The sequence below is a fragment of the Heterodontus francisci genome, unplaced genomic scaffold (genome assembly GCF_036365525.1).
Source record: "Heterodontus francisci isolate sHetFra1 unplaced genomic scaffold, sHetFra1.hap1 HAP1_SCAFFOLD_822, whole genome shotgun sequence".
NCBI lineage: Eukaryota > Metazoa > Chordata > Chondrichthyes > Heterodontiformes > Heterodontidae > Heterodontus > Heterodontus francisci.
The window spans coordinates 22,136-40,540 of record NW_027140126.1 but is presented as its reverse complement, the minus strand read 5'-3'; the positions used below and the strand labels follow the sequence as shown (position 1 = coordinate 40,540).

The 18,405-nt window shown below is 50.8% G+C and overlaps 1 protein-coding gene across 1 annotated transcript; it reads left to right on the top strand.

The window, feature by feature from the left end:
• The first annotated feature begins 10,627 nt into the window (after nt 1–10,627).
• LOC137358893 (zinc finger protein 774-like) lies at nt 10,628–14,500 on the top strand. The gene is made up of 2 exons (XM_068025098.1): nt 10,628–11,482; nt 13,227–14,500. Exon 2 carries the CDS (start codon nt 13,237–13,239, stop codon nt 14,320–14,322), a length of 1,086 nt encoding a protein of 361 aa, XP_067881199.1. The 5' UTR covers nt 10,628–11,482; nt 13,227–13,236; the 3' UTR covers nt 14,323–14,500.
• The last annotated feature ends 3,905 nt before the right edge of the window (nt 14,501–18,405 follow it).

Here is an 18,405-nt window from a genome sequence, read left to right as displayed (position 1 = left end):
CCTGACTCTGTACATGGGGATTGTAATCCTGAGACTGTACATGGGGATTGTGACCCTGGGTTTGTACATGGGGATTGTAATCCTGGGACTGTACATGTGGATTGTGACCCTGGGACTGTACATGGGGATTGTAATCCTGGGACTGTACATGTGGATTGTGACCCTGGGACTGTAAATGGGGATTGTAATCCTGACTCTGTACATGGGGATTGTGACCCTGAGACCGTACATGGAGATTGTGACCCTGGGATTGTACATGGGGACTGTAATCCCGCGACTGTACATGGGGATTGTGACCCCGAGACTGTACATGGGGATTGTAAACCTGAGTCTGTAGATGGGGATTGTGACCCTGACATTGTACATGGGGATTGTAAACCTGAGTCTGTAGATGAGGATTGTGACCCTGGGATTGTACATGGAGATTGTAATCCTGTGACTGTACATGGGGATTGTGACCCCGAGACTGTACATGGGGATTGTAATCCTGGGACTGTACATGGGGATTGTGACCCCGAGACTGTACATGGGGATTGTAATCCTGGGACTGTACATGGGGATTGTGACCCCGAGACTGGACATGTGGATTGTAATCCTGGGACTGTACATGGGGTTTGTAACCCTGAAACTGGACATGGAGATTGTAATCCCGTGACTGTAGATGGGGATTGTAACCCTGAGACTGTACATGTAGATTGTGACCCTGAGACTGTACATGGAGATTGTGACACTGAGACTGTACATGTGGATTGTGACCCTGGGTTTGTACATGGGGATTGTGACCCTGGGACTGTACATGTGGATTGTGACCCTGGGACTGTAAATGGGGATTGTAATCCTGACTCTGTACATGGGGATTGTAATCCTGAGACTGTACATGGGGATTGTGACCCTGGGTTTGTACATGGGGATTGTAATCCTGGGACTGTACATGTGGATTGTGACCCTGGGACTGTACATGGGGATTGTAATCCTGGGACTGTACATGTGGATTGTGACCCTGGGACTGTAAATGGGGATTGTAATCCTGACTCTGTACATGGGGACTGTAACCCTGGGACTGTACATGGGGATTGTAATCCTGACTCTGTACATGGGGATTGTGACCCTGAGACCGTACATGGGGATTGTGACCCCGAGACTGTACATGTGGATTGTAATCCTGGGACTGTACATGGGGATTGTAACCCTGAGACTGTACATGTAGATTGTGACCCTGAGACTGTACATGGAGATTGTGACACTGAGTCTGTACATGGGGAGTATGACCCTGAGACTGTATATGGGGATTGTCGCCCTGGGATTGTGCATGGGGATTGTAATCCTGAGACTATACATAGGGATTGTGACCCCGAGACTGCGCACGGGGATTGTAATCCTGGGACTGTACATGGGGTTTGTAACCCTGAGACTGTACATGGAGATTGTAATCCCGCGACTGTAGATGGGGATTGTAACCCTAAGACTGTACATGGGGATTGTGACCCTGGGATTGTGCAGGGGGATTGTGACCCTGAGACTGTACATGGAGATTGTGACACTGAGTCTGTACATGGGGAGTATGACCCTGAGACTGTATATGGGGATTGTCGCCCTGGGTTTGTACATGTGGATTATAATCCTGAGACTGTACATGGGGATTGTAACCCTGCGACTACACATGGGAATAATAACCCTGGGACTGTACATGGAGATTGTAACCCTGAGACTGTACATCGGGATTGTAACCCTGAGACTGTACATCGGGATTGTAACCCTGGGACTGTACATGGGGATTGTAATCCTGAGACTGTACATGGGGATTGTGACCCTGGGATTGTACATGGGTATTGTAATTCTGACTCTGTAGATGAGGATTGTGACCCTGAGACAGTACATGGGGATTGTAATCCCGCGACTGTACATGGGGATTGTAACCCTGAGACTGTACATGGGAATTGTGAACCTGAGACTGTACATGGGGATTGTAACCATGGGACTGTACATGGGTAAAATAAAAGCAAAATACTGCGGATGCTGGAAAACTGAAACAAAAACAAGAAATGCTGGATTCACTCAGCAGGTCTGGCAGCATCTGTGGAAAGAGAAGCAGAGTTAACGTTTCGGGTCAGTGACCCTTCTTCGGAACTGACAAATATTAGAAAAGTCACAGATTATAAACAAGTGAGGTGGGGGTTGGGCAAGAGATAACAAAGGAGAAGGTGCAGATTGGACCAGGCCACATAGCTGACCAAAAGGTCACGGAGCAAAGGCAAACAATATGTTAATGGTGTGTTGAAAGACAAAGCATTAGTACAGATTAGGTGTGAATACACTGAATATTGAACAGCAGCAAGTGCAAACCTGAAGAAAAACAACCTGAAAAAACCAGTGGGTAAGCAAACTGAACAAACTAAGATGAAATGAAATAAATGCAAAAAAAGATTGTAAAAAATGTAAAAAGGAATGCAAACAAAAGGAAGAAAAAATAACTAAAAATGACTAAAAATGAAAGTAAAGTGGGGGGCTGTCATGCTCTGAAATTATTGAACTCAATGTTCAGTCCGGCAGGCTGTAGTGTGCCTAATCGGTAGATGAGATGCTGTTCCTCGAGCTTGCGTTGATGTTCACTGGAACACTGCAGCAATCCCAGGACAGAGATGTGAGCATGAGAGCAGGGGGGAGTGTTGAAATGGCAAGCAACCGGAAGCTCAGGGTCCTGCTTGCGGACTGAGCGGAGATGTTCCGCAAAGCGGTCACCCAGTCTGCGCTTGGTCTCCCCAATGTAGAGGAGACCACACTGTGAGCAGCGAATACAGTATACTACATTGAAAGAAGTACAAGTAAATCGCTGCTTCATCTGAAAGGAGTGTTTGGGGCCTGGGATAGTGAGGAGAGAGGAGGTAAATGGGCAGGTATTTACACCTCCTGCGATTGCAAGGGAAGGTGCCCTGGGACGGGGACGAGGTGGTGGGGGTAATGGAGGAGTGGACCAGGGTGTCGCGGAGGGAACGATCCCTTCGGAATGCTGACGGGAAGGGAGGGGAAGATGCGACTGGTAGTGGCATCACGCTGGAGGTGGCGAAAATGGCGGAGGATGATCCTTTGGATATGGAGGCTGGTGGGATGAAAAGTGAGGACAAGGGGAACCCTGTCATGGTTCTGGGAGGGAGGGGAAGGGTTGAGGGTAGAGGTGCGGGGAATGGGTCGGACACGGTTGAGGGCCCTGTCAACCACAGTGGGGGGAAATCCTCGGTTGAGGAAAAAGGAGGTCATATCAGAAGCACCGTCATGGAAGGTAGCATCATCAGAGCAGATGCGTCGGAGACGGAGAAACTGGGAGAATGGAATGGAGTCCTTACAGGAGGTAGGGTGTGAAGAAGTGTAGTCGAGGTAGCTGTGGGAGTCAGTGGGCTTATAATGGATATTGGTAGACAACCTATCCCCAGAGATGGAGACAGAGAAGTCGAGGAAGGGAAGGGAAGTGTCAGAGATGGACCATGTAAAGGTGAGAGAGGGGTGGAAATTGGAAGCAAAGTTGATAAAGTTTTCTAGTTCGGGGCGGGAGCAGGAAACGGCACCGATACAGTCATCAATGTACCGGAAAAAGAGTTGGGGGAGGGGGAGTTTGTTCAGTTTGCTTACCCACTGTTTTTTTCAGGTTGTTTTTCTTCAGGTTTGCACTTGCTGATGTTCAATATTCAGTATATTCACACCTAATCTGTACTAATGCTTTGTCTTTCAACACACCATGAACATATTGTTTGCCTTTGCTCCGTGACCTTTTGGTCAGCTATGTGGCCTGGTCCAATCTGCACCTTTGTTATCTCTTGCCCAACCCCCACCTCACTTGTTTATAATCTGTGACTTTTCTAATATTTGTCAGTTCCGAAGAAGGGTCACTGACCCGAAACGTTAACTCTGCTTCTCTTTCCACAGATGCTGCCAGACCTGCGGACTGTACATGGGGTTTGTAATCCTGAGACTGTACATTGGGATTGTGACCCTGAGACTGTACATGGGGATTGTATCCCTGGGACTGTACATGGGGTTTGTAATCCTGAGACTGTATATGGGGATTGTAACCCTGGGACCGGACATGGGGATTGTAATCTTGTGACTGGACATGGGTATTGCAACCCTGAGACTGTACATGGGAATTGTAACCCTGGGACTGTACATGGGGATTGTGACCCTGGGACTGTACATGGGGATTGTAATCCTGAGACTGTACATGGGAATTATAACCCTGGGACGGTACATGGGGATTGTGACCCCAGGACTGAACATGGAGATTGTGAACCTGAGTCCGTAGATGAGGATTGTGACCCTGGGACTGAACATGGGGATTGTAATCCTGAGACTGTACATGGGAATTATAACCCTGGGACGGTACATGGGGATTGTGACCCCAGGACTGAACATGGAGATTGTGAACCTGAGTCTGTAGATGAGGATTGTGACCCTGGGACTGAACATGGGGATTGTGACCCTGGGACTCTACATGGGGATTGTAATCCTGGGGCTGTACATGGGGATTGTGACCCTGGGACTGGACATCGGGATTGTAAACCTGAGTCTGCAGATGAGGATTGTGACCCTGGGACTGTACATGGGTATTGTAACCCTGGGGCTGTACATGGCGATTGTAATCCTGAGACTGTACATGGGGATTGTGACCCTGGGACTGGACATCGGGATTGTAAACCTGAGTCTGCAGATGAGGATTGTGACCCTGGGACTGTACATGGGTATTGTAACCCTGGGGCTGTACATGGGGATTTTAATCCTGGGGCTGTACATGGGGATTGTAACCCTGGGGCTGTACATGGGGAATGTAACCCTGGGACTGTACATGGGGAATGTAATCCTGGGACTGTACATGGGGATTGTAAACCTGCGTCTGTAGATGAGGATTGTGACCCTGGGACTGTACATGGGGATTGTAATCCTGAGACTGTACGTGGGGATTGTAATCCTAGGGCTGTACATGGGGATTGTGACCCTGGGACTCTACATGGGGATTGTAACCCTGGGACTGTACATGGGAATGTAATCCTAGGGCTGTACGTGGGGATTGTGACCCTGGGACTCTGCATGGGGATTGTAATCCTGAGACTGTACATGGGTATTGTAACCCTGGGGCTGTACATGGCGATTGTAATCCTGAGACTGTATATGGGGATTGTAACCCTGAGACTGTACATGGGGATTGTAATCCTGGGGCTGTACATGGGGTTTGTGACCCTGAGACTGTACATGGGGATTGTAACCATGAGACTGTAGATGAAGATTGTAACCCTGGGATTGTACATGGGGATTGTAACCCTGAGACTGTACATGGAGATTGTAACCATGGGAATGTACATGGGGATTGTAATCCCGACTCTGAAGATGAGGATTGTGACCCTGGGACTGGACATGGGGATTGTGACCCTGCGACTGTACATGGGGATTGTAATCCTGGGGCTGCACATGGGGATTGTAAACCTGAGTGTGTAGATGAGGATTGTGACCCTGGTACTGTACATGGGGATTGTGACCCTGGTACTGTACATGGGGATTGTGACCCTGGGACTGTACATGGTGATTGTGACCCTGGGACTGTACATGGTGATTGTGATCCTGGGATTGTACATGTAAATTGTTACCCTGAGACTGTACAAAAGGATTGTAACCCTGGGACTGTACATGGGGATTGTGACCCTGGGACTCGACATGGGGATTGTGACCCTGGGACTTCACATGGGGATTGTAATCCTGCGGCTGTACATGGAGATTGTGACCCTGGGACTCTACATGGGGATTGTAATCCTGAGTCTGTAGATGAGGATTGTGACCCTGGGACTGTACATGGGGATTATAATCCTGAGACTGTACATGGGGTTTGTGACCCTGGGACTGCACATGGGGATTGTAATCCTGCGGCTGTACATGGAGATTGTGACCCTGGGACTCTGCATGGGGATTGTAATCCTGAGTCTGTAGATGAGGATTGTGACCCTGGGACTGTACATGGGGATTGTGACCCTGGGACTGCACATGGGGATTGTAATCCTGCGGCTGTACATGGAGATTGTGACCCTGGGACTCTACATGGGGATTGTAATCCTGAGTCTGTAGATGAGGATTGTGACCCTGGGACTGTACATGGGGATTATAATCCTGAGACTGCACATGGGGTTTGTAACCCTGGGACTGTACATCGGAATTGTAAGTCTGAGTCTGCAGATGAGGTTTGTAACCCTGGGACTGTACATCGGAATTGTAAGTCTGAGTCTGTAGATGAGTATTGTGACCCTGGAACTGTACATGGGGATTGTAATCCTTGGGCTTTACATGAGTATTGTGACCCTGGAACTGTACATGGGGATTGTAACCCTGGAACTGTACATGGGGATTGTAACCCTGGAACTGTACATGGGGATTGTAACGCTGAGACTGTTCATGGGGATTGTAAACCTGGGACTGTACATGGGGATTGTAACCCTGAGACTGCACATAGGCATTGTAACGCTGAGACTGTTCATGGGGATTGTAAACCTGGGACTGTACATGGGGATTGTAATTCTGAGACTGTACATGGGAATTGTAACCCTGGGACTGTACATGGGGATTGTAACCCTGAGACTGCACATAGGCATTGTAACGCTGAGACTGTTCATGGGGATTGTAACCCTGGAACTGTACATGGGGATTGTGACCTTGAGACTGTATATGGGGTTTATGACCCTGGGACTGTACATGGGAATTGTCACCCTGAGACTGTACATGGGGATTGTAATCCTGCTGCTGTACATGGGGATTATGACCCTGGGACTGTACATGGGAATTGTCACCCTGAGACTGTACATGGGGATTGTAATCCTGCTGCTGTACATGGGGATTGTGACCCTGGGACTGTACATGGGGATTGTAATCCTGAGACAGTACATGGGGATTGTAACCCTGGGACTGTACATGGGGATTGTGAACCTGAGTCTGTAGATGAGGATTGTGACCGCATTCCCTTTATTCTATCTCGCTCCAAGGCCCATTCACCCCTCACTCCCTCTGCCTTGCTCTCTGCTCTGCTTCGATTGCAGCTTTTAAAATTCTCCACACGTGTTTTCAAATTCCCCCGTGGCCCCCATCCCTCACCCTGCCCATCCCCAAAACTTCCTCCAGCCTTCCCCCGTCCCACACACTGCCCTCCGAGCGATCGGCGTCCCTCCAATTCTGACCTCCCGCCCACCCCTCGGTCTCTCTTGCTCCCAACCTCAGGAATTCCCTCCTTGGACCTCTGTCAGATGCCCTTTGACCCCCCCTTCCAGCCAGGACAGTGGTCAAGTGGTCAGCAGCCACTCTGTTAGATGCCCTTTGACCCCAACAACAGGAGAATGGTCAACTGGTCAGCAGCCACGCCCCCAAACACGTGACTCCGGTTCCTTTAACCAATCGGGAGAAGCGTTGCCTCCCTGTGTTTGAAGTAGCCGCCGGTCAGCTGCCGCCTCCGGCCCCCGTCCCCGCCCGCCGGACACCCGGGGCGCGAATGACGTCCCCGCCCGGGTTGGCAGCGCCGGCGGTGATCGACGGCAGCGCCGCCCAATGGGAGCGCCGGAGCCGCCTCGGCGGACCCGGTCCTCCAGCCAATGGCAGCGCGGCAGCCGGGGAGGGGGCGGGGCCTCCAGCTGCCTCTCTTTGTCTGGGAAGAAACCTGGAGTCAGGGTGGGAGAGGCTGCAGCAGCCTGGATCAGCATGCAGTGAGCTCCAGGAGAGCAGCAAGATCCAGCTCTAATCCAGGTGTCAGATCCAGGAGAGCAGCAAGATCCAGCTCTAATCCAGGAGTGAGCTCCAGGAGAGCAGCAAGATCCAGCTCTAATCCAGGAGTGAGCTCCAGGAGAGCAGCAAGATCCAGCTCTAATCCAGGTGTCAGATCCAGGAGAGCAGCAAGATCCAGCTCTAATCCAGGTGTCAGATCCAGGAGAGCAGCAAGATCCAGCTCTAATCCAGGTGTCAGATCCAGGAGAGCAGCAAGATCCAGCTCTAATCCAGGAGTCAGCTCCAGGAGAGCAGCAAGATCCAGCTCTAATCCAGGAGTCAGTTCCAGGAGAGCAGCAAGATCCAGCTCTAATCCAGGTGTCAGATCCAGGAGAGCAGCAAGATCCAGCTCTAATCCAGGTGTCAGATCCAGGAGAGCAGCAAGATCCAGCTCTAATCCAGGAGTGAGCTCCAGGAGAGCAGCAAGATCCAGCTCTAATCCAGGTGTCAGATCCAGGAGAGCAGCAAGATCCAGCTCTAATCCAGGTGTCAGATCCAGGAGAGCAGCAAGATCCAGCTCTAATCCAGGAGTGAGCTCCAGGAGAGCAGCAAGATCCAGCTCTAATCCAGGTGTCAGATCCAGGAGAGCAGCAAGATCCAGCTCTAATCCAGGTGTCAGATCCAGGAGAGCAGCAAGATCCAGCTCTAATCCAGGAGTGAGCTCCAGGAGAGCAGCAAGATCCAGCTCTAATCCAGGTGTCAGATCCAGGAGAGCAGCAAGATCCAGCTCTAATCCAGGAGTGAGCTCCAGGAGAGCAGCAAGATCCAGCTCTAATCCAGGTGTCAGATCCAGGAGAGCAGCAAGATCCAGCTCTAATCCAGGAGTGAGCTCCAGGAGAGCAGCAAGATCCAGCTCTAATCCAGGAGTGAGCTCCAGGAGAGCAGCAAGATCCAGCTCTAATCCAGGAGACAGTTCCAGGAGAGCAGCAAGATCCAGCTCTAATCCAGGTGTCAGATCCAGGAGAGCAGCAAGATCCAGCTCTAATCCAGGTGTCAGATCCAGGAGAGCAGCAAGATCCAGCTCTAATCCAGGAGTCAGTTCCAGGAGAGCAGCAAGATCCAGCTCTAATCCAGGTGTCAGATCCAGGAGAGCAGCAAGATCCAGCTCTAATCCAGGAGTGAGCTCCAGGAGAGCAGCAAGATCCAGCTCTAATCCAGGAGTGAACTCAAGGAGAGCAGCAAGATCCAGCTCTAATCCAGGAGTGAGCTCCGGGAGAGCAGCAAGATCCAGCTGTAATCCAGGAGTGAGTTCCGGGAGAGCAGCAAGATCCAGCTCTAATCCAGGAGTGAGCTCCAGGAGAGCAGCAAGATCCAGCTCTAATCCAGGAGTGAGTTCCGGGAGAGCAGCAAGATCCAGCTCTAATCCAGGAGTGAGCTCCAGGAGAGCAGCAAGATCCAGCTCTAATCCAGGAGTGAGCTCCGCGAGAGCAGCAAGATCCAGCTCTAATCCAGGAGTGAGTTCCGGGAGAGCAGCAAGATCCAGCTCTAATCCACGAGTGAGCTCCGGGAGAGCAGCAAGATCCAGCACTAATCCAGGAGTGAGCTCCGGGAGAGCAGCAAGATCCAGCTCTAATCCAGGAGTGAGCTCCGGGAGAGCAGCAAGATCCAGCTCTAATCCAGGAGTGAGCTCCGGGAGAGCAGCAAGATCCAGCTCTAATCCAGGAGTGAGCTCCGGGAGAGCAGCAAGATCCAGCTCTAATCCAGGAGTGAGCTCCGGGAGAGCAGCAAGATCCAGCTCTAATCCAGGAGTGAGCTCCGGGAGAGCAGCAAGAACCAGCTCTAATCCAGGAGTGAGCTCCAGGAGAGCAGCAAGATCCAGCTCTAATCCAGGAGTGAGTTCCAGGAGAGCAGCAAGATCCAGCTCTAATCCAGGAGTCAGTTCCAGGAGAGCAGCAAGATCCAGCTCTAATCCAGGAGTGAGCTTCAGGAGAGCAGCAAGATCCAGCTCTAATCTAGGAGTGAGCTCCGGGAGAGCAGCAAGATCCAGCTCTAATCCAGGAGTGAGCTCCGGGGAGAGCAGCAAGATCCAGCTCTAATCCAGGAGTGAGCTCCGGGGAGAGCAGCAAGATCCAGCTCTAATCCAGGAGTGAGCTCCGGGGAGAGCAGCAAGATCCAGCTCTAATCCAGGAGTGAGTTCCGGGAGAGCAACAAGATCCAGCTCTAATTCAGGAGTGAGTTCCGGGAGAGCAGCAAGATCCAGCTCTAATCCAGGAGTGAGCTCCAGGAAAGCAGCAAGATCCAGCTCTAATCCAGGAGTGAGCTCCGGGAGAGCAGCAAGATCCAGCTCTAATCCAGGAGTGAGTTCCGGGAGAGCAGCAAGATCCAGCTCTAATCCAGGAGTGAGCTCCAGGAGAGCAGCAAGATCCAGCTCTAATCCAGGAGTGAGCTCCAGGAAAGCAGCATGATCCAGCTCTAATCCAGGTGTCAGATCCAGGAGAGCAGCAAGATCCAGCTCTAATCCAGGAGTGAGCTCCGGGAGAGCAGCAAGATCCAGCTCTAATCCAGGTGTCAGATCCAGGAGAGTAGCAAGATCCAGCTCTAATCCAGGAGTGAGTTCCGGGAGAGCAGCAAGATCCAGCTCTAATCCAGGAGTGAGCTCCGGGAGAGCAGCAAGATCCAGCTCTAATCCAGGAGTGAGCTCCGGGAGAGCAGCAAGATCCAGCTCTAATCCAGGAGTGTCTGGGAGAGCAGCAAGATCCAGCTCTAATCCAGGAGTGAGCTCCGGGAGAGCAGCAAATCCAGCTCTAATCCAGGAGTGAGCTCCAGGAGAGCAGCAAGATCCAGCTCTAATCCAGGAGTGAGCTCCGGGAGAGCAGCAAGATCCAGCTCTAATCCAGGAGTCAGCTCCAGGAGAGCAGCAAGATCCAGCTCTAATCCAGGAGTGAGCTCCGGGAGAGCAGCAAGATCCAGCTCTAATCCAGGAGTGAGCTCCGGGAGAGCAGCAAATCCAGCTCTAATCCAGGAGTGAGCTCCGGGAGAGCAGCATTCAGTTCAGAAACAGCAGTAGTGTAGCTTCACTGCAACCCTAATTCAGCTTCACTCTGGCTTCACTCCAGCGCAAATCCAGCTTCACTCTGGCTTCACTCCAGCTCTAATCCAGCTTCACTCTGGCTTCACTCCAGCTCTAATCCAGCTTCACTTCGGCTTCACTCCACTCTAATCTAGCTTCAGTCCAGCTCTAACTGGGCTTCACTCCAGCCCTAATCCAGCTTCACTCCAGCTCGAATCCAGTTTCCCTCCGCCCTCGCTCCTGATTTTTGACCTGCAGGTCCCAGTTGCAAGCCAAGACGATCTGGAGTCTTGCAGCAAAGCTGTGAGTGTAACCTGCCCCTTTCTCTTTGGGCTGGAGTGGGATTTGTACAAGGCCCCACCACCCGCACACCTCCCTCACCCACGGTTTCAGGGTTGCTGGGCTCTTAAAGGGGCAGCTGCAGCCCTCCCGGGGCTGCAGATAATTTCCTCCTGTCGATGCTGGTCCCTTTAAGTACTCAGTGAAGTGGCCTCCGGACTGCGGTTTGAGGAGCCGGTTTGACTCCCCGTCTTCTCGTTTCTATTTTATCGAACATCTTATGCAAAGTGAGTCACCGCCCGAACCGATTAACTGATTGGAGTGGATTAACTGACTGAAAAGTGTCCCCAGGATCGCTAACCGGAGCGGGTGCGCTGCCGATGTGGGTCAACTGACCCCCGCATACTGACTAAGGTGGGTTAACAGACTGGATGCGGGTAGACCTTTTTTCGGGGGTGAGGGGGCAGGTTGCTGTCGATAACCCCGCTTCGTCGAGGAGGCGGCGGGAGTTGGCTCGAGGGGGCGGGGGGGGGCGGGGGTGGGTGCGCGGGTTTGGGTGAGGGTATAAGTGGGGGGGGGGGGTCCTTCTCTCCGTATTCATTCCGTGATCCCGGGGATGATAAGCAGGCGCGCGCGTTGGCTTTGGACGAGGACGGGACTGGAATCGCGATGCCCCCGGTAGTCGTGCAGCCTCACCACATTTCCCCCCCCCCTCCCTCACTCTAGGCTCCACCGTGCTCATTAAGGCAGGGACCGGCGGCTGGCCCGAGAACCCACAGACGGGTGCGGGACAAAAAGTGGCCATTTGGCCCATCGTACTGATGCTAGCTCTTTGGTAGGGCTGTCCAATTAGTCACCGCTCTTTCCCCGAAGCTCTGAAAATTTTGCCTGAGGAACAGGAGGAGGCTAGTCAGCCCCTCGAAACGCCTTTCAGTGAAGATCATGGCTGATCTGCGATCTAACTCCATGTACCCCCCCCCCCCCCACCCTGTGCCCCCATATCCCTGACTATCATTGGATAATAAAAATTGATCGATCTCCCATTTAGAACATTAGAACATCCTCGAGATATAAAGCCCAGCATTCCGTTAGCCTTTGAATTTTACCCTTCCGCCTACTTTATCAATTGCCTTTTGGAAGTCCATATACAGAACATCCATAGCCCTTCAAAAAAAAATTCCACCAAGTTTGTTCGGCGTGACCGATCCTTTGCAAATTCGTGTTGTCTCGCTTTGATCAGCTGCCAAGTGCTTGTGGCTCAGTTGGTAAGCACTTGGCTTTGAGACCCAGAAGGTTCTGGGTTCGAATCCCACTCCTGAGCTTAAATATTTAAAAAAAAAAACCTCGGCAAACACTCCCCTGCAGCACTGTGCAGAGGTCCTGTCTGTCTGTGTTTCTCAGGTGGCGGCGGTCCTGCAAAATTTACCCCTCAACCGACGGGTGATTTGCCGCACTGCTGTTGGTGGGATCTTACTGTGTACAAATTGGCCACGGTACAACAGCGACTGCGTTTTTGTAAAAAAAAAGTGCTTCGTTAACTGTGTAACTGCTCATGAAAGGCGCTGTACGAATGCAAGTCTTTCTTCAGCAGTTTCGTGAAAACTCTTTTTAAAGTATTTCTCCGATTCCCCTTCTGAAAGTTCCTATTGAATCTGCTTCCACCGCCCTTTCAGGCAGCGCGTCCCACATCACAACACCGCGTCGAATAACATTCTCCACGTCTCCCCACTCTGGTTCTTTTACCGATTATCTTAAATCCGTCTGGTTACCGATCTTCCTGCCACAGTTTCACCTTCTTTACTTCATCGAATCCCTTCCTGATGTTGAACGCCCCGATTAAATCTCCCCTTAACCTTCTCTGCTCTAAGGAGAGCAATCCCAGCTTCTCCCGGTCTCTCCACATTAACTGAAGTCCCTCATCCCTGGGACTGTTCTGGTAAATCTCCCTCCGCCCCCTCTCTCCAAGGCTCTTGACACCTTTTCGAAAGTGATTCCGGGCAAACGGTCGTGGGATAATAATTGGGAATAATTTTGAGAAGGAGAAGGTGGGATGTGTCGGACGAGGGAGGGTTTTGGAGCTTGGGAGACAGAATATCTCACCGTGCGGAATTTGTTCTGGATTTCTCTGATCCTGACTTTTGCCAACTCCTTCCCTCAGGGTAACATAAATGGAGCATCCGCAGACGGGAGGCTCGGAGGGGGAGCCGCGAGGAGATTTGGCGGGGACGCTGGCGGCGTCGTCGGACTCTGATGACCGCGGGGCCGTGCTGGGCGGCGGGAGGGGCCCAGCCCGCGGCGGGGAGCGGGCATACCGGTGCGACGACTGCGGGAAGGGCTTCGCCCGGCCGTCCTACCTGGAGATCCACCGGCGCAGCCACACGGGCGAGCGCCCGTTCAGCTGCCCGGTGTGCGGCAAGGCGTTCAGCCAGTCCTCGAACCTCCAGACCCACCAGCGGGTCCACAGCGGCGGCGCCCGGCCACCCCCTTGCCCCCTGTGCGGGGGGCCCCCGGGCCATCCCCCCGACGCCCGGGCGGACTGCGCCCGCTGCGGCCGGGGAGAGGCCGGGCGCTCCCCGGCGCCGGGGCGGCCCTTCCCGTGCCCCCAGTGCGGCAAGCGTTTCGCCAGCCGCTCTCACCTCAAGACCCACCAGCGCGGCCACACGGGCGAGCGGCCCTACACCTGCCCCCAGTGCGGGAAGGCCTTCGCCTGCTCCTCGCACCTGCTCAAGCACCAGCGGGGCCACACCGGCGAGCGGCCCTACGCCTGCCCGCAGTGCCCCAAGCGCTTCGCCTGCCCGTCCTACTTGGAGGTCCACCGGCGGTTGCACACTGGCCAGCGGCCCTTTCAGTGCCCGGAGTGCCCCAAGCGCTTCGCCTGCTCCTCCAACCTGCTGACCCACCGACGAGTCCACACCAACGAGGGGCCCTTCATCTGCACCCACTGTGGCCGGGGATTCAAGTACATGTCCAAGCTGCAGGCGCACCTGCCCACCCACGGCGCCGGGCGCCCATTCACCTGCTCCGAGTGCGGCAAGCAGTTCAACTACCCCTCCCAGCTGGAGACCCACCGGCGCGTCCACACCGGCGAGCGGCCCTTCGCCTGCCCCCAGTGCGGGCGCGCTTTCACCCGCTCCTACCATCTGCGGATACACCAGCGCGTGCACAATGGCGAGAGGCCCTTCAAGTGCTCGCACTGCGGGAAGGGCTTCACCTGCTCCTCCTACCTGCTCAAGCACCAGAATGTGCACTCCTGATTCGCGGGCTCGCCCAGCCAGGGCTCTGGGGTCGGAGTGAAGAGGCAGGCCCGGCTTATTTCTGCTGGTGTTATTGCGCACCCCCCCTCTCCCCCCCCCATAACTGGACTGCAGTTCAACCCTTGTGCGTGTGTGTATATATGTGTAGATGTCAAATAAAGCTGCTACGTTGCAAACACTCCATGTGTCCACTCCAGTTAAGAGCTCTTTGTAATCTTGCGGCGGCTCTTTAAGAGCTGCTGGACCTATTTCTGCTGGGACGGGAAACTCGGGGATAGCAACGGAGCGGGAATGTCACTGGACTAGAAATCCTAGAGGTGTAGAATAGTGCTGTTGTTGATATGGGTTTAAATCTCACCAGGGTAGCTGGGTGAATTAAAAATTCAATTCATTAATAAAATCGGGGGTTAAAAAGCTGGCTAGTAAAGCTACCGATTGTCGTAAAAACACTACGAAGAGCGATTACTAAAAAAACTCGGCATGTATTCACTGGAATGTGGAAGGTTCGGGGTGGCGGGGGGTGGAATTTGATTGAGGTTTTTCAGAATTGGGGAATCTTTTTCCACTGCTGGGATGGGTCTAGACGGCGGGGGGGGGGGGGGGGGGGACATAACCTTAAAGTCAAAGCTGGTTCATTCAGGAAAATAAGAGCCTAATGCGGATGCTGGCAATCTGAAATAAGAACAGAAAGTGCTTGGAAACACTCAGCCGGTCTGGCAGCATCTGTGGAGAGAGAAGCAGAGTTAACGTTTCAGGTCTGTGACCCTTTCATCCGAACTGACCCAACTGTTCCCAGGAGACTCCTCCCACCCTCCTCGTCGTCCGACCCTGTCGCCATATCTTTCTATTCCGTTCTCCCTTGTGTACTCATCCAGCCTCTGCCTAAATGTGCGCAAAACTCCACTTGTGGCCGCACCAGTGTTTTTATAAAGGTTTATCATAACCTCTTTGCTTTTGTATTCGGTCTCTGTTTGTAAAACCCATGTTCTCTTGAAGTCTATCACTATCCTATTCACATCTGGTCATCTAGCTCAACTCCATTTTCCCCCACTATCCCCATATCCCGTGATGTCATTAGTATCCAGATATCTCTCGATTTCAGTCTTGAACATGCTCAATGATTCAGCATTCCACAGCCCTCTGGGGTAGAGAATTCCACTGATTCACCACCCACTGAGTGAAGAAATTCCTCCTCATCTCAGTCTTAACGGCCTACCCCTTATTCTGAGACTGTGTCCCCTTGTTCTAGACTCACCAGCCAGGGGAAACATCCCATCCACATCCACCCTGTCACGCCCTGTAAGGATTTTGTAAGTTTCAATGAGATCTTCGAAACTCGAGAGAATGCAGGCCCAATTTCCTCTCATAAGACAATCCTGCCATCCCAGGGATTAGTCTGGTGAACCTCCGTTGCACTCTCTCTATGACAATATATCCTTCCTTAGATAAGGAGACCAAAACTGTACACACTACTCCAGGTGCGGTCTCACCAAGGCTCTATACAATTGCAGCAAGACCTTTTTAATCCTGTACTCAAATCCTCTTGTGATGAAGGCCAACATACCATTTGCCTTCCTAATTGCTTGCCACACCTGCGTGCTAGCTTTTAGTGACTCATGAACAAGGACACCTGGGTCTCTCTGGGTATCAACATTTCCCGACCTCTCACCATTTAAGAAATACTCTGTCTTTCCGTTTTTTTTTTACCAAAGTGGAATAACTTCACACTTATTCACATTATATTCCATCTGCCATGTTCTTGCCCACTCACCTAGCCTGTTCAAGTCCCCTTGAAGCCTCCCAGCATCCTCACAACTCACATTCCCACCTAGTTTTGTGTCACCAGCAAATTTGGGAATATATCATTTGGTTCCCACATCCAAATCATTGATATAGATTGTGAACAGCTGTAGCCCCACTTCCGATCCTTGCGGTACCCCACTAGTAACAGCCTGCCATCCTGAGAATGATCCATTTATTCCTACTCTCTGTTTTCTGTCTGTGAACCAATTCTCCATCCATTACCAATATATTAGCCCCCAATCCCATGTGCTTTCATTTCATTTGCTAACTTCCTCTGTGGGACCTTGTCAAAAGCCTTTCGAAAATCCAAATACACCACATCCACTGGTTCTCCTTTATTTCTGCTACAAGTAACATCCTCAAAAAACTCCAATAGATTTGTCAGATATGATTTCCCTTTCATGAATATGTGTTGACTCTGCCCAATCATTTCATTTTCCAAATGTCCAAGTTATCTCATCCTTTATAATAGATTCTAACATTTTCCCTACGACTGATGTCAAACTAACAGGTCTGTAATTCCCCGTTTTCTCTCTCCCTCCCTTCTTAAATAGCGGGGTTACATTTTCTACTTTCCAGAATCTATAGAATTTTGAAAGATTACCACCAATGCATCCACTATCTCTATAACTACCTCCTTCAACACTGGGATGTAGCTCATCTGGTCCAGGGGATTTATCAACTTTCAATTCAGTTAATTTTTCACCTACTACCTCTTTATAAATGCTAATTTCTTTCAGTTCCTCATTTTCACAAGTCCCTTAATTCCCTGGTATTTTTAGGATGACGAGAGTAATAGAGAGTAAGATGAGGAAAGAAAAAGGGGCCGTTGAACTGATGTCAGATTGATAATACAAGTGAGAACCAGGCTGAACATAGAAAGTTCAGAGGGGAAGTGAAAAAGGAAATAAGAGAAGCAAAGAGAGAGTATGAGAAGAGACGGACAGCTAACATAAAAAGGAATCCAAAAGTCTTCTCTCGGGATATAAATAGCAATAGGGTAGCAAAAGGAAGGATAGGGCCAATCAGTGGCCATAAAAGATTATATGCATGGAGGCAGAGGGCATTGCTGAGGTACTACATGGGTCCTTTGTGTAGGTAGGCTTGGGTAGTTAGATTTTAGTTGAACGTGACTATTTTTCAGACTGTATCCAGTTATATTAAATGATCAGTAGTAATCCATCATGAAACAGGTTGTCAGAGTAGTGAATCTTGATTGAGTTATAATTAATAAATCAATAATCATTTTCTTAAGAGTAAATTTGCATTTAAAGTTCATTAAGTCTGATCACTGTGAGTTTCTGTGTGAGGAAGTATAGTTCCTGTTCAAACAATCGGATCCCTGAGAAAACCCCATGGGATGGTACACCATGCCCTTGCGGAGTCATGGGAGATTTTAATCTACATATAGACTGGAAAAATCAGATGGGCAGAGGCAGACTAGATGAAGAGTTCATAGAATGTTTTTCCGGGGAGTTTCTTAGAACAGCACGTTCTGGAGCCAACCAGAGAGCAGGCTTTACTAGACCTGGTATTGTGCAATGAGATAGGATTAATTACTGACCTCATAGTGAAGGCACCCCGAGGCAGCAGTGATCATAATATGCTTGAATTTTACATTCAGTTTGAGGGAGAGAAGAGCAGGTCCAAGACTAGTATTTTAAACATAAATAAAGGCAATTATGAGGGCATGAAAGCAGAGCTAGCTACAGTGAACGAGCAAATTAGGCTAAGGGATAGGTCAATAGAGATGCAGTGGCAGACATTTAAGGGGATATTTCAGAATACACAGAATAGATACATTCCAACGAGAAAGAAAAATTCCAAGGGGAGGGCCCACTGTCCGCGGTTAACTAAAAAAAGTTCAAGATAGTATCAGACTTAAAGAAAGAGCATTGCATTGCACAAAGATGGGTGGCGGGTCAGAAGATTGGACAGAATGTCCAAAACAACAAAGAATGACTAAAAAATTGATAAGGAGAGAAAGCTTGCTAGAAATATAACAACAGATAGTACAAGTTTCTATAGATATTTAAAAAAGAAGAGATAACAAAGTGAGCGTTGGACGGAAAGAAAGTGAGTCTGGGGAATTAATAAGGGAAAGTAAGGGGATGGCAGATGAATTGAACAGGTATTTTGCATTGGTCTTCACTATAGAGGATATAAGTAACATCCCAGAAATAGCTGTAAGTCAGGAAATGGAAGGGAGGGAGGAACTCAAGAAAATTACAAGCACCAGGGAAGTGGTACTGAACAAATTGTTGGAGCTGCGGGCTGACA

Bases quoted from the DNA above. Each gene is read 5' to 3' on its own strand.
- LOC137358893 (XM_068025098.1), top strand. From the start codon at position 13,237: ATGGAGCATCCGCAGACGGGAGGCTCGGAGGGGGAGCCGCGAGGAGAT.